This window comes from Centroberyx affinis, unplaced genomic scaffold (genome assembly GCF_046629955.1).
Source record: "Centroberyx affinis isolate AG114_WGS23_722 - 3 ecotype Tasmania unplaced genomic scaffold, CSIRO-AGI_Caff_v1 ptg007483l_1, whole genome shotgun sequence".
NCBI classification, from domain to species: Eukaryota; Metazoa; Chordata; class Actinopteri; order Beryciformes; family Berycidae; genus Centroberyx; species Centroberyx affinis.
The window spans coordinates 35,652-49,787 of NW_027283776.1; the positions used below are offsets into that span (position 1 = coordinate 35,652).

The following is a 14,136-nucleotide window of genomic DNA, read 5'->3' on the forward strand; positions in this document are numbered from 1 at the left end:
GTCAGACTGCACAGCTCCGTTCGTGTCGACTGCCCAGAGTCCGCGAATACAGCCTTCCATCCATCACCACCATCACTTGCACAAGGAAGCAACACAGCAAAGGTAAGTTATGACGCTACCTTTTGTCATTGTTTCTTTTTTTTTATCACATCTAATCAGTTCAGTCAGTGTTTGGTCTCTGCTGGAGCTGGTTTAGGATTTCCTTCTAGCCTATATCGAGTTACACTAAGTCTCATATTCTATTCCAAAGCAGTCCGGTCTGTCTAATGGAGGGTGCTTCTTGTCAGGTGATCCTTAGTGCTTAAAAGTCATGGGTGGAATGTACTGCCATGTACAGACCAGTCTGATGTCTTACTGGAATCTCCCCAAAGGGATTCAGGAGCAGCTTCTCCTTGGCCAGATGTAAAACAGCAATGTAAAAGCCTTCAGTCAGGTTTTCCTTCAGTCAGGACTGAGTTATCCTTAGGAAACAGGGAAAAACACTGCAAGGTGACAATCAAAGCATGTTTGCACAAGTTTGCACCACACCTGATAAAGGCCCACTGTTATCTACTCACTGAGCTAACAATGAATTACAGGCAGGGATGTAGTGGAGGGTAAAGCCACTTTAAGTTAGGTGACCCACCTTTTAATTTGTGGAGTTTGTGGAGTTTATGACTTTCTTAGGCTTTATGATCAAAATTCCTAGTGGACAAAGTAGTAAATAGCATCAAACTGGTGTTGGTTATGTGAGGATGGAGTCTTTTAAGGAGAAAAAAAGCATAAATGAACGCTTTTTGGTTGGGTTGTTTACTTAATGATGATCACTAACTGCAGAAGAAAAGATTTGAAGATGAAATTATTGTGGAAAAATTGTGAAAAACCTCACAAATCAAACAGTACGACTCCACGACTTCTTCACTCAAAAACAAGCAAATAGCGGCACGTCGTCTGCATAAAATCGTCTTTCCTAACGAAGCTCCCCTCTCTCTCTCTCTCTCTCTCTCTCCCTCTCCCTCCTGTCATTCCTGAAGCCGCAGCGGCGGATTTGCAGCCAATCCCGGACGAGACGCTTCCCTCTGCCAGCCCGCATTCCAGCTTTGCCTCTGCCGCCTCTGTTCAGACATGTCGCTCTACAGCTTTGGCCTGGAGCCGCTGTCCTGCCACGCCTGGAACAAAGACAGGACGCGTAGGTGCAAGTGCAAAACCAGTCAGGCTGCATTTCCTCATGGAGAAACACATGCGTATTAACATATGTGCAGATATGAAAGCATAAAAGTGTGTGAGCATAGGCACACACACACACACACTGCCTCCTCCATAACCTATGGGTTCAATATTGGGTGGGACCACATTTCTCTCGCAGCCCGCAGATGCATTTTCTCCCTCTTCTAATTCCATTAAAGTTGCCTGGAGAACTGAATCTGATTATCAATACAGGAAATGGACTGACAGATCTATACTGTATGCATTTACAGGCTTCCATTGCTGCTTGTGCACTCATTACATTACAGTTATGGGTGAACAGTACTGTGCATTCATGCCAACGAGAGCTAGGATCACTGCTGGTGTTTGCTAATACAGTTTTTGTACAACTCCATGCTTAAGTCAGCAGTTATACGTCGTGTTACTAATTCTACATTATTATATTGCTATCATGAAGTGATTATAATGCCCCACATTATGGTGTTGTAATGATGCGCCTACACCTATTTCCCCACAGAGATCGCAGTAAGCCCCAACAACAACATGGTGAACATCTATGAGAAGAAAGGCAAAGAATGGACCAAGATCCATGAGCTGACTGAGCACAGCGGACGGATCACAGGTACTACAGCAGCAACTAAAGGAGAGAAGCGAAGTTTCCAGTTGGACTGACTGAATAAAACCAACTGAAATGGGTGAAAATTGTGGAAAATTGAGTGAAAAACTGTAGCAGACAATGTAAGACCAATGTACATGATGTGCATTCAAGTTCCATGGGGGAAAAAAACATTGAAAAGGTGTGTCAGTCATCATGATTGAGGTTTTCGGAAGACTTTGCTTGCTCCTGATCAGCTTTTTCACACTTACCACACATGAACTTAGTGACGATGACATTTGAGTTCATGTTTTACAGCAAAACAAGCATTACAATGTCAAAAATCCAGCAAGTAGTTTTTTTTTTTGTGTCTACATGATTTTATTTTGTATTTTTGGCATGCATTTCCTGTCCTCACTGTGGAGCTGACTTTTTTTTTTTTTTAGTCTTCAGCTATACAACAAATTGGCAAATTTTCTATATCACCAGAGTAAGCTGAGTACAGTACATATGTGTCAAAGACAATCATCAAAAGGGAATAGAGAAAACAAAAACAAAACAAAGAGAAAAGATATAGTAGCCTAAATTAAAGGGAAAAAAACAAAAAAAAAACAAAGAACAATGTATACATTCCAGGGGTTAAATTACTTTATACTGAGCAAATACAAAGGCTGTTAAACAGGGTTGTGTTTTGCAATATTTACATTTGTGTATAAAATATTTTGCCAAAATAATTAAATTATTCATTCAAAATTCTATATTTCTATCTTCTATAAACATTCCAAATTTGACATTTTCTAGTAGAAATGGTGGTAGTTGAGAGCTGTGATGCCAAAATGACTGATGTGATGAAAATCCTTCATTTTGTCCACAGGTATTGACTGGGCACCAGAGTCCAACCGCATAGTGACGTGCGCCGCTGACCGGAACGCCTACGTCTGGACCCTGAAGGACGGCGTGTGGAAGCCCACCCTGGTCCTGGTGCGGATCAACCGGGCCGCCACCTGCGTGAAGTGGTCGCCACTGGAGAACAAGTTCGCCCTGGGCAGCGGAGCTCGCCTCATCTCCGTCTGCTACTTTGAGAAGGAGAACGACTGGTGAGCTTCATGAAGAAAACCGGTCTATGATCAAATCGGGTCCTATGTTCCCAAGGTCCTATGTTACCAGGGTCCTATGTTCCCATGTTCCCATGGTCCTATGTTACCAGGGTCCTATGTTCCCAAGGTCCTATGTTCCCAGGGTCCTATGTTCCCAGGGTCCTAAGTTCCCATGGTCCTATGTTCCCAGGGTCCTAAGTTCCCAAGGTCCTATGTTCCCAGGGTCCTATGTTCCCCAGTTCAATATTCTGTTAACACACATTAACCCTCCTATTGTGTTTGGGTCAAATTTGACCCGTTTCAAGTTAAAATATTTCATAAATATTATCCAGTTTTTTTATTGGAACAAGGCTTCAAAACAGCTACAAACACAACAAAACCATTATCATTTTGAAGGTCTCTAAAAAAATTGTTACCTCTGTGGTGTTCTGGGTCAAATCTGACCTGGCAGAGAATATTAAAGAGTCTGGGTGGTTCTGTGGATAAAATTTTACTCAAACTTGACTCAAACTCTTGTTTGGGTTGGGTTTGATCCACAAAACTACCCAGAATGTTTTATTGCTGCATGCCATTCTAATAAAAACCAATGTTCTCTGTGGGTCAGATTTTACCCTATTTTTGATGATTTAATGATTTGATTTTTGATGAGATTTTCAACAGCAAGGTAACTGTGGCCTTTGGACCAGAAAATAAAAAAGTAAATGTAGATTTTGTGGGTTTTGTGGGGAACATCTTTTTCAGGTTCCCATTATGTGCTATATAGAGCTGGGGAACATAGGACCCTGGGAACATAGGAACTTTTTACTTGGGTACATAGGACCCTGGGAACATAGGACCCTGGGAACATAGGAATGACTCCATCAAATCAACTCAAATTGTGTGCTTTAATTCTCAGAACAAACACACATTTATTACATATTATTGTATTATGTATTCTGTTTGTTCAAGTAACAAGTTTTGGATGCAAGTTTTGAGAGTCTGTTGTGGTTTTTTACCCTTTTCCCCCCCACCAGGTGGCTGAGTAAACACATCAAGAAAGCCATTCGCTCCACGGTGCTGAGTCTGGACTGGCATCCCAACAACATCCTGCTGGCAGCCGGATCTGCAGACCTCTACTGCAGGTCAGACACCCACAAAAGCAGGGATGTAGTGGAGATTTAGCTCTACAAACATTTCTCGGAGGCAGAGCTGCTCCGGAGGCTGAAATAATCTCATTGGCTGAGTTAAACCTCAGTGGGCGGAGCCAAAGAACCACAGTTTTTCTGAGAGCAAGTTGGCTAACTATGGAAGCATATTTCCATCAAAACAAATCGTACCATGGGCTGACTTTGGGTTTTCAGACGCGTTTTTTATAATTGAACCATTTCACAATCTTGGGTTTACGTATCATTTATTTTGTTGTAAATATGCTTCCATAGCTAACTGGCAAACTTAAATGACAAAGAAGAATTAAAATATTCATAAAAACATACATGGCAGTGACTTATTTTTTCATTCATTCATGACCATGGCATTCATGATGTTGAAGGTCAGCAGCCAGCTAACTAGCTTACCTAGATAGCTATAGGCCAGTATGGCTAGTTTGAACTTGGTAGGTCAGCTAGGCTAACTAGCTAACCTAGATAACTTACCAGTGGTGGAAGAAGTACTGAGATCTTTTACTTCAGTAAAAGTAGCAATACAACAATGTAAAGATACTCCATTACAAGTAAAAGTCCTGCATTCAAAATCTTACTTAAGTAAAAGTACATAAGTATTGGCAGCAAAATGTACTTAGAGTATCAAAGTAAACGTACTCATTATGCAAACTGTCCCCATTTAGAGAGTTATATTTTTCATAAATTATTGAAATATTAATACTGATTTATTGACATACATGTACATGTAAGCAGCATTTTAAAGTTGTCAACGTGAAGCTAATCTTAACAATTTAGCTATACTTTTGGATAGTCTAATCTATAACAATGCTATTTTATAGTTATTTTATAAAGATGATCAAATGTTTTAAATATAAAATATTGATCTGAAAAGTAACTATAGCTGTGAAATAAATGTAATGGAGTAAAAAGTACAATATTTCCCTCTAAAATGTAGTGGAGTATAAGTACAAAGTAGCACAAAATTGAGTAAATGTACTTAGTTAGGCTACTTTCCACCACTGTAACTCAGTATGGCTAGATTACATTTTTTTTTTTTAAGTAGCAGAGTGCTAGGCTTCATAATAATAGCTTCTATTTTTCACTGGGCTTCTGTCTAATATTACTTAGCCAGAAAAGTCATGGTTCTTTGGCTCTGCCCAACAATGAGATTATTTCTGCCTCCAAAAATGTTTGTAGAACTAAAACTCCAATCTGCAGAGGGTAAATCCAACTAATCCCAATTTACCCATGTTTTTTTTAGCCTAATCTAACGCTGTAACTTTATATTTTAAAATATGCCCTATTGCTGAGTATAAAGGATAGACTCATATTGTCTGCTACATATGGAGGAGATAAAAGCAAAAGTGCTAAGTGTTCTATACATAATAAACATATGATTATGAAACATTTAACATTGTAAAATATCCGGGTTCCACAGCTAATCTTAAAACATAACACAGTCACATCATGATTATTGATTGATTGATTGATCATTTGATTGATCATTTTTATTTCGAACATGTAAAAAAAAAAAAAACTGATTTAAAAAAACAAGAATAACAATAAGATGAAATAAACAATAAACCTATACAACAAAATCAATAAACAAATTCTCATAAACAACACAAATTAAATATTACATGTTCGAAAAGGAGTATAGTTTGTAGTTATATAGTTATAGTTTACAACAAAAAATTTGTATGGATCTCATCCTGTCAATGGCAAGTCCAGCATCTTCCATCAATTGCTATCAGTTAGTAAATATTCTTTTTTGCGCTATTTATTTTAAAGGGAACATACTGCATCTATGTCAATTTTTGTTCAATTTACAGTATGACATTTTATTTTCTCAAACTTATAAATAATTGTTGAATAGCATATAGAGTGTTGAATAGTATGACCACTAACCACACATTTGCTTTAGTTTTATTGTTAGTAATTCTTCACAAATTTGACAAAAGTGGATAATTTCCTATTTTATTGTAGCTATTTTTTTTGTGACTGATTCTCCCTGCATTGAATGGAATAGGAATTGTGTACAGGGGCAATAAAAGCAGTGATTCTTCCACTATAAAATGCTGCCCACTGACAGATCTCCATCATGTGCCTCTCAGGATTTTCTCAGCCTACATCAAGGACATCGAGGACAAGCCTGGCCCCACAGCCTGGGGGGCCAAGATGCCTTTCGGGGAGGTGCTGCTGGAGCATAAGGACTGCGGAGGCTGGGTGCACAGCGTCTCCTTCTCCCCCACTGGAGACCAGCTGGCCTGGGTGGCCCACAACAGCAGTGTGACTGTGGCTGACGCCGCCCAGGGGAAAGAGTGAGTACTGCAGCCGAGCCACTTCACATGATTAATGTATGTATATCAGTGAGTAACAGTGGTGGAAGAAGTACCTACTCAGATCTTTTACTTAAGTAAAAGTAGAAATGCAAAATTTACTTAAAGCAACAAAAGTAAAAGTACTTATTATGCAGAATGGCCCATTTCAGAATAATACAGTATATATTATATTATTTAATTATAATTATTGATGCATTAATGTGTAAGCATCACTTTAATGTTGCAGCTGGAAAAGTTGGGGCTGATTTCCACTACTTTATATACTGCTGGGTAGCTTACAGTAATCTATAATAATACATCACAATTTATTAGTGATTATATTTTGTATTAATAATCTGAATCTGCAAAGTAACTAGTAACTTAAGTTATCAAATAAAGGTAGGGGAGTAAAAAGTACAATATTTCCCTCTGAAATGTAGTGGAGTAGAAGTATAAAATAGCATAAAATGGTAATACTCAAGTACCTCAAAATTATACTTAAGTACAGTATTCGAGTAAATGTACTTAGTTACTTTCCACCTCTAGTGAGTAAAATGCTCTTTTAGACACATTTTGTTTATTATTGTATCATCATTGTACTTTAGGTAACATCTAATAATTCCTAACACACATTGTTTTTCTGGCATAGTAAGTTCTGCTGCTACATACTGATACTAGCCTAGTTGTGCCATTTTGCATATCCTGTTAATGCTGGAACCCATGCTTTTTTCTATTTCTACTAACATGTTAATGTGTTGAAATTGCTGGTTGCATATATTTATATACATCCCCATTTGCTCTATTCCTATTTATCTTCTATTCTTTGCTGTATCCTACTATTTTCTGCCGCAATGACCCAGTTTAATCATTAAAGTTTCCCATATTACCTTTATACAATTAGACAATATGGCAGTCTATGTAGCTAACTAGCTAATGGTAGCTATAACTAACACTTGATTTAACTGAACTGCAAATGCAAAGGTGGGATATAAGAAAGGGTGGGGCATATAACAAGACAATTTTTAATGGCTAATGCCAAAGTTGAATGCCACCTAACCCAATTCATATAGCTGACTAAACTTATTAATATTTAGCCATACATCTAGGTTAGTTTAAGTTGCATTCAGTTATCATGGAAGCTAACATGAGTCATAGCTAATGTAGCTAACACTGATAAAATGGCTAAAGCAAACATAGCTAATGAATTCTTTTTAGCTACAGTTTGTGAGCAAAATAAGTAAATTGTGACAAAGTGCCGTCCACAAACACTTTAAGTCACGTGTTATGAAACTCTTGTTCAACTGTTATAAACATCAAGTGTTACTGTGCTTTGAATGTTACATGTCCATCTTCGGTTTGGTCCATATGTATCAGATGGTTTGATGATGACATGAAGTGACCTTTCTGACCTCTGTCTCTTCAGGGTGACCCAGCTGACCACAGACCGTCTGCCTCTACTGAGCGTGCTCTATGTCAGCCCTACTGAGATTGTGGCCGCGGTAACTAGCACCTGCTCTATGTGTGTGTGTGTGTGTGTGTGTGTGTGTGTGTGTGTCCTTCAAGCATGAGGTCTATTACAGTATGTGCAAGAGATGACCCTAATATGTTCTGACCAAATTACTAGAGACAAGACAATTACTTGTGCCCTCTTGTGCCATTTAATTTGCACATTAATACATTTACATTTAATTTGCACATTAATAGCAGTATCTTGCCTTACAGTTAGAAGTATAGTAGTTGAATAGTATATAGTAGTTGTAGTTTTTGTATTTATGTATATATATATATATATATATATATATATATATATATATACATACATATATATATACATACATATATATATTATTATATATTATGTGAATTGCTGCTACAACACTGTAATTTCCCTTTGGGGATAAATAAAGTACTCTATCTATCTATCTATATATCTATCTATCAATCTATCTATCTATCTATCTATCTATCTATCTATCTATCTATCTATCTATCTATCCTCATCCATTTAGATATCCTTCCACTGCCATTTTTAATGTCCTCTATTGATTCAGTAACTAGGGTGGCAAATAAATACCATCCATGCTCAATTTTTCAATGTGGCTGCTTGGTTTGTTTACCCTAAAAAAAACACTGTGGCTGATCATTTGGATGTTGTTTTCTTTGCTGAAAAACAAAAAAAACAAAAACACAAAAAAAGACGGGTATGATAGATATAATTCTTGATACCAATATCCTTCATCCTTGTGTGTCAGGGCCATGACTGCTGCCCCTACCAGTTCACCTATAAGGGCCCCGGCGCTCTGGAGTTCGTGAAGAAGCTGGACATCCCCAAGCAGACCTCCAAGGGCAGCATCTCGGCCATGCAACACTTCCAGAACCTGGACAAGAAGGCAACCGAGGACGAGAGCAACGAGCTGGCCACCCTGCACCAGAACAGCATCACGTAAGACAGTGATTCTCCACCTTTTTCACATCAAGGACCCCTAATTTAGTCCACATTAGAACCACGGACCCCCATCTGAGAATATTTGTATTGTTAGATATGATTTTGTCCAGAATTCCATGACTATCTGTATTGTAGGTAGAGAGATAACAGTGAAACTATGATCAAAACAGTCATTCTTCTACATTCTCTAATTGGGTTAACTTCTTGTAAATGAAATAATGGTGAAGTTTAACAAATCATCAATTTGCTGGGGACCCCCTGGAACCCCTTCAAGGACCCCTGGTGGTCCCTGGACCCCACGTTGAGAACCACTGACGTAAGACGCTCCACTGTTGCCCTGAATACACAACCGTAGCCTGTATTATGGATACAGTTTGACTCAGTGGTTCTCAAACATTTGGACCCCCCAGATAGACACATACTCATATTAGTCCCAATAGGATAACATCTTGTCTCAGGGACCCATATGTGAAGATGTGTGTTGTTGATTTAGTATTGAATTGTAGATCTAGACCCCTAGAATCCCATCCAGGACCTCTGGGGGTACCTGGACCCCACTTTGAGAACCACTGGCTTATGGGGTACTAGTATCTTCACCATGTTTTAGGTGTCTCCATTTTTTCATAGGGGAGCATAACTATGTATAGAGGGCTTTCAGATGACATAAGTCACCCTCTGGCGGCCATATTGGAGGTCTTCAGCTCTGTGAACAGCTGATTGAGATTCTAAATGTACAACTTCTCTGTGTCAACAGAACTGAACAGACATTGTTAATTTCCTGGCTGTTTTTGACTGGGAGCTGATCAGCACGACTAAATCTGATCAAATTTGTGTTACAATATAATGTCAGCTTGTTAGCTAGCTAGCCATAGTATCTGGTCAGAGTCATTCCTATGTTCCCAGGGTCCTATGTTCCCAAGGTCCTATGTTCCCAGGGTCCTATATTCCCAGGGTCCTATGTTCCCAGGGTCCTATGTTCTCCAGGTCTACATATGTGCTCTCCCAGGGTCCTATGTTACCAGGGTTCTATGTTCCCAGGGTCCTATGTTCCCCAGTTCTACATATGTGCTCTCCCAGGGTCCTATGTTCCCAGGGTCCTATGTTCCCCAGTTCTACATATGTGCTCTCCCAGGGTCCTATGTTCCCAGGGTCCTATGTTCCCAGGGTACTATGTTCTCAGGGTCCTATGTTCCCAGGGTCCCATGTTCCCAGGGTCCTATGTTACCAGGGTCCTATGTTCCCCAGCTCTATATAGCACATAATGGGAACCTGAAAAAGATGTTCCCCAGCTCTGTATTCGCTTAATATGGTTAGTTAGGGTTAGGGTTAGGGTTAAACATAGGACCCTGGGAACATAGGACCCTTTGTCATGTTCCCATTATGTGCCATATAAATATGGGGACCATAGGACCCTGGGAACATAGATATGCTCCCGTTTGCTAGCTAACAGTTTGTTCAGGTTAACTGGGCTGACTCCTCTCAAGCTAAAACTCAGAGTGTTTTGGAGGACAGACTAGAGCTAAGAATAGAGCTAGTAGTGCTAGTAGGACAGTTCTAACACAACTGCAAAGCCTCTATACTGTGTGACTATGTATATACAGAGAGGCTGGACATGAATGTGTGTATGTGGCCTGTTGTGTCCCACAGCCAGCTGTGCATTGTATCTGGGGAGAAAGCCAGCGTGGAGAAGTACAGCAGTGTGGGTCTGGATGGAGCCATGGTGCTGTGGGATTTTAAGGTACACTATGTTACACTTCTCTTCTATACATAAGTCAAGCTGTGGTTTTATAACTGTTGGAGTTTAAGGATATTTTTTTTGTTTCTAATGCAGTAGTCCTGACCCTCAAACCAGATAATGTATAGTTTAATAACTTCAGTTTGATAGAAATTAGTCATTGGGACACTAATAAAACACATTTGGGGTACATTGGCATTATGGGCACAAATTGCATACATTTCAATATATTTGAGTTCTGTTTGTATACATTTTTGAAATTATGTTGATTAACTTACTCATCAATTATCTTGATTTAAGTTTGAATTACTAAAAATCAATTTTGATTCATTCACAAAACAGACTTTGACTCATTTGCCCTCGTTAAAACAGTTAATGGAGAGTTTTAGTGTCCCATGATGGTCTAAATGCTGTTTCAGAGGTTTTTCCACCCTGACAACAAAACAAATCTATTATTGATATTGAGTATCGGTATAAAATATCAGCTCTCGGCAGCTTCAATACAGAAATGGTATTCCGTATCTGTTCCATATCAGTTAAACCCTAGTAGGGATCAATTCTTCTATTGTAAACGTGTGTTTTACGTTCTTATTTTGCAGCACTGAGACACTGCAGGCTGTCAGCCCTTGGGACAGATCTGTGGATCAACCAATGCATCTTCTTGGTCAAAATCAACTAGTCCTTTGTATGATGCCACATGCAGTTAACCCATGTGTACAAACAGTGAATCACTGATATGCTGTTTTCAAGTGGAAGACACTGTCAGCTGTCATTTGTCAGCTTTGTGATGGCTATCAATAAATCAATGCTTTTGAATAAATAAAGACGCTTTCTTCAGGTCAGACAAGGCCAGTTCTTGGCATTTTCATCATTGCAAATATATTGTTTTTTTATTTTTTATTTTTTTTTCTAGAATTTTCTGTCATTTCCTACACCACATATTTCATATTCTTTGGTATATTCTCATATGATACATATTTTTCATTCTTTTTTGTCTCAATAAGTTCTGCTGCTCATTCTTTTTCATACTTTCATTCATACATTTCTACTTAACATGTTCTAGCGTAATAATAACACTAATAATAAATAAGAAAATGTGAGCAATATAGGAGAAAAAAGAATTATGAACACAAACAAAATATAAATCAAGTATGGCTAAGGCTAAAAGAAGGTTTTTTTTAAAGAAGTGTTTTAAAGGAGGACACCGGTAAATTGGCAGATTGTTACAGAGCCTTCAGTCTTCAGCTTGGACTGTGGTCTCATAAGAGGTTATCAATCAAATTTTAAAAATCAATCCTGTCAGGAGTCTAGCTGCAGCATTTTGGACTCTTGAGCTACTTTGCCATTGATTCACACTGCTCACTATAGCCCACCACCCTCCACTGTGTTTTTGTTGGAATAAATTAGGTGAGAAAAGAAGCCAACGTTGTAACAGTTGAGATATTAAGTGCTGTTTTGGTGATAATAACGAGTGGCTTATTTTTAATTAAGTTTAGTTCTACCAGGTACAGTATGTAGGCTATGTATGACAAAGAAACATAAAATTGTCACACTTTTGAATGGAGTTTGGTGTGATTTCTCTCCATACAAATGTACGGGACATATCGGGCCTAGCATCTTGTAGTAGCCTAGTTGTAATAGTAGTGGCCTAGTAGTTGTAACAGTGGTAGCCTAGACTATACGTTATTATTCAAATATTAAGGCCTACCTAGCCTATATTTAAATTGTTGGGCGTGTGAAACATTGAAACACCAGCGCCCACTGCGAGGCTATGGGGAAAACTGCTTCCTCAACAGGTTGGATAGGGCTCAACAGAGTTAAAGCCCCGATACGGGAGGTTCTCTTCTGTGGCGAAAATGCCAAACTCCATTAAAAAATCTGTTAATTGTCTTGCCTTGCTCGTCGGCCAACACACATACATCGTAGTATATGACTTAAGACATTTTTATCGGATCTATAGGGTCTTCTGGTAATTTCGGCACATAAATCATCCACCAAGCAGCGCTGAATTTATTTGAATTTCAACTGTTAGCATCGGGTCACACTGGCCTACTGTCCTCCACCTACTGTATTTTGATGGAAGATTGAGGGCGTAACAATGTATTATATTATTAGTAAAAGGCGAACCAACACTACAGTTGCTTGGTGTATTATATGTATGCCGAAATGAAGAGTGACGTCTAAAAGTTCGTAAACAATGTTAAGTCATGTTTTTCGAGGTGTATGTGTTTGCCAACAGGTGACACAACTTTAAATTACCAGGTTTTTTGAATGGACTTTGGCCCTTTGTTCTCTCCATACAATAGAACGGAACGTATCGAGGCTACTACTCGATCACATGAATGGACGGACACAAACAAAGCCCCCTCCGCCTTGGCAGCCAATAAAAAGACACTAGTGTGCGCTTAGCCAATCAAAATAGAGACGAGCGACAACATTGTCTTACTACCAGCCAATAGGAAGAGGCGGGGGAGTGACGTAGCGCTGTCAGCTGTTCTTGTTTTGCTTCTGTTTTTTTTCTTCTTTTCCTACTGAGTCTGGATCCCCGACCTCCATAACAACCGCACTGAAACTGAATTTAAACCCATTTACAGTGGAGAACCTCGCCAGCTCGGCTTCGGGCACTCACTTCGACCGCCGCCGGGTCCACATTTCTTCCAAATTGGATCCGTCGTCCGCCGACATCGAGCGAAGCGGTGCAGCCGATCCCAGGCCTCCAATCCAGGGCGGAGGGAGGGAAGGAGGTCGCTGGGAATCGGGATGGAGACCGGGGAGGGTGCCGACGGGCCTGGCGGACCGGGCGGACCGGGCGGACCGGGGCTCCGGTTTGGCTGCGCGTCTTTCAACCAAGACTCCACGTAAGCAAGCGGGCAGTTAACGCTTTCTGCTACTAGGATAACAGCTGAAACCACTAAAGAAACTGAAATAAGGTTTCAGTGCCTAAATACGGTTTTAATAAGTGAGGGTGGAGTTGAGATCTTGAGCCATACTTTGAAAACAGTTCATGGTGGACAATTATATATATCTTTAAATTGAACTGAGCTCCATGCCCTTTTTCCCAGCAACACCCATACAGTTACACACATTCATACTGGGAGCTGCCCTGTATAACCACAGGATTCTACTGGTGGCACTGGATTAGTTGGAGGTTCAGTGACTTGCTCAAGGGCAGCTGTCAAGGGAAGAGAGAGTGTTACTCATTCACTTTCCCCACCCACATTTTCCCAGCCGGACTAAGGGATTCATTTGCATATTAAATAGGAAGTCCTTCATTGTGTTGAATAGTCCAAAAGATAAGAGAGAGATACTCTGGAAGTGTATGGAAATGTACTGCTAACTTGCCCTCACCTGACACACACACACCATGTCCAGCCCATATGGCTGCAGACAGTTTTACACACAGCAGAAGAATGCAGCAGACCTATGCTTTGTATGCTTTGGCTCCAGTCATATAATTAACTCCCAGCAACATGAAAGCCGTAAAATGTCTCATTTCCATCCCCCTAAAAATGGACTTGAGTCATTTTAGTCTATTATTGAGTCCTAAAATTGTCATTTTCTTATAGACAAGTGAAAAAAATCTGCCTATGGAGTTACAGAATTTCACTTGTTTCCAAT

At 39.6% G+C, this 14,136-nt stretch overlaps 1 protein-coding gene across 2 annotated transcripts; it reads left to right on the forward strand.

Annotated features, from left to right (window-relative positions):
* LOC139639616 (actin-related protein 2/3 complex subunit 1A-A) lies at positions 1 to 11,396 on the forward strand. Of its 2 annotated transcripts, none has more exons than XM_071513750.1 (10): positions 1 to 102; positions 1,014 to 1,168; positions 1,703 to 1,807; positions 2,655 to 2,877; positions 3,891 to 3,998; positions 6,131 to 6,337; positions 7,761 to 7,836; positions 8,590 to 8,780; positions 10,431 to 10,521; positions 11,118 to 11,396. In XM_071513750.1, the coding sequence occupies exons 2-10, from the start codon at positions 1,105 to 1,107 to the stop codon at positions 11,121 to 11,123; spliced, it is 1,071 nt and encodes a 356-aa protein (XP_071369851.1). In that variant the 5' UTR covers positions 1 to 102; positions 1,014 to 1,104; the 3' UTR covers positions 11,124 to 11,396. The 2 variants fall into 2 exon arrangements, with proteins under 2 accessions (XP_071369851.1, XP_071369852.1); XM_071513751.1 differs by having other exon boundaries at positions 5 to 102; positions 1,020 to 1,168.
* The last annotated feature ends 2,740 nt before the right edge of the window (positions 11,397 to 14,136 follow it).

Bases quoted from the DNA above. Each gene is read 5' to 3' on its own strand.
- LOC139639616 (XM_071513750.1), top strand. From the start codon at position 1,105: ATGTCGCTCTACAGCTTTGGCCTGGAGCCGCTGTCCTGCCACGCCTGG. The intron at 6,338-7,760 runs GTGAGTACTGCA...CTGTCTCTTCAG, and splicing joins GACGCCGCCCAGGGGAAAGA to GGTGACCCAGCTGACCACAG. The intron at 8,781-10,430 runs GTAAGACAGTGA...TGTGTCCCACAG, and splicing joins CTGCACCAGAACAGCATCAC to CCAGCTGTGCATTGTATCTG.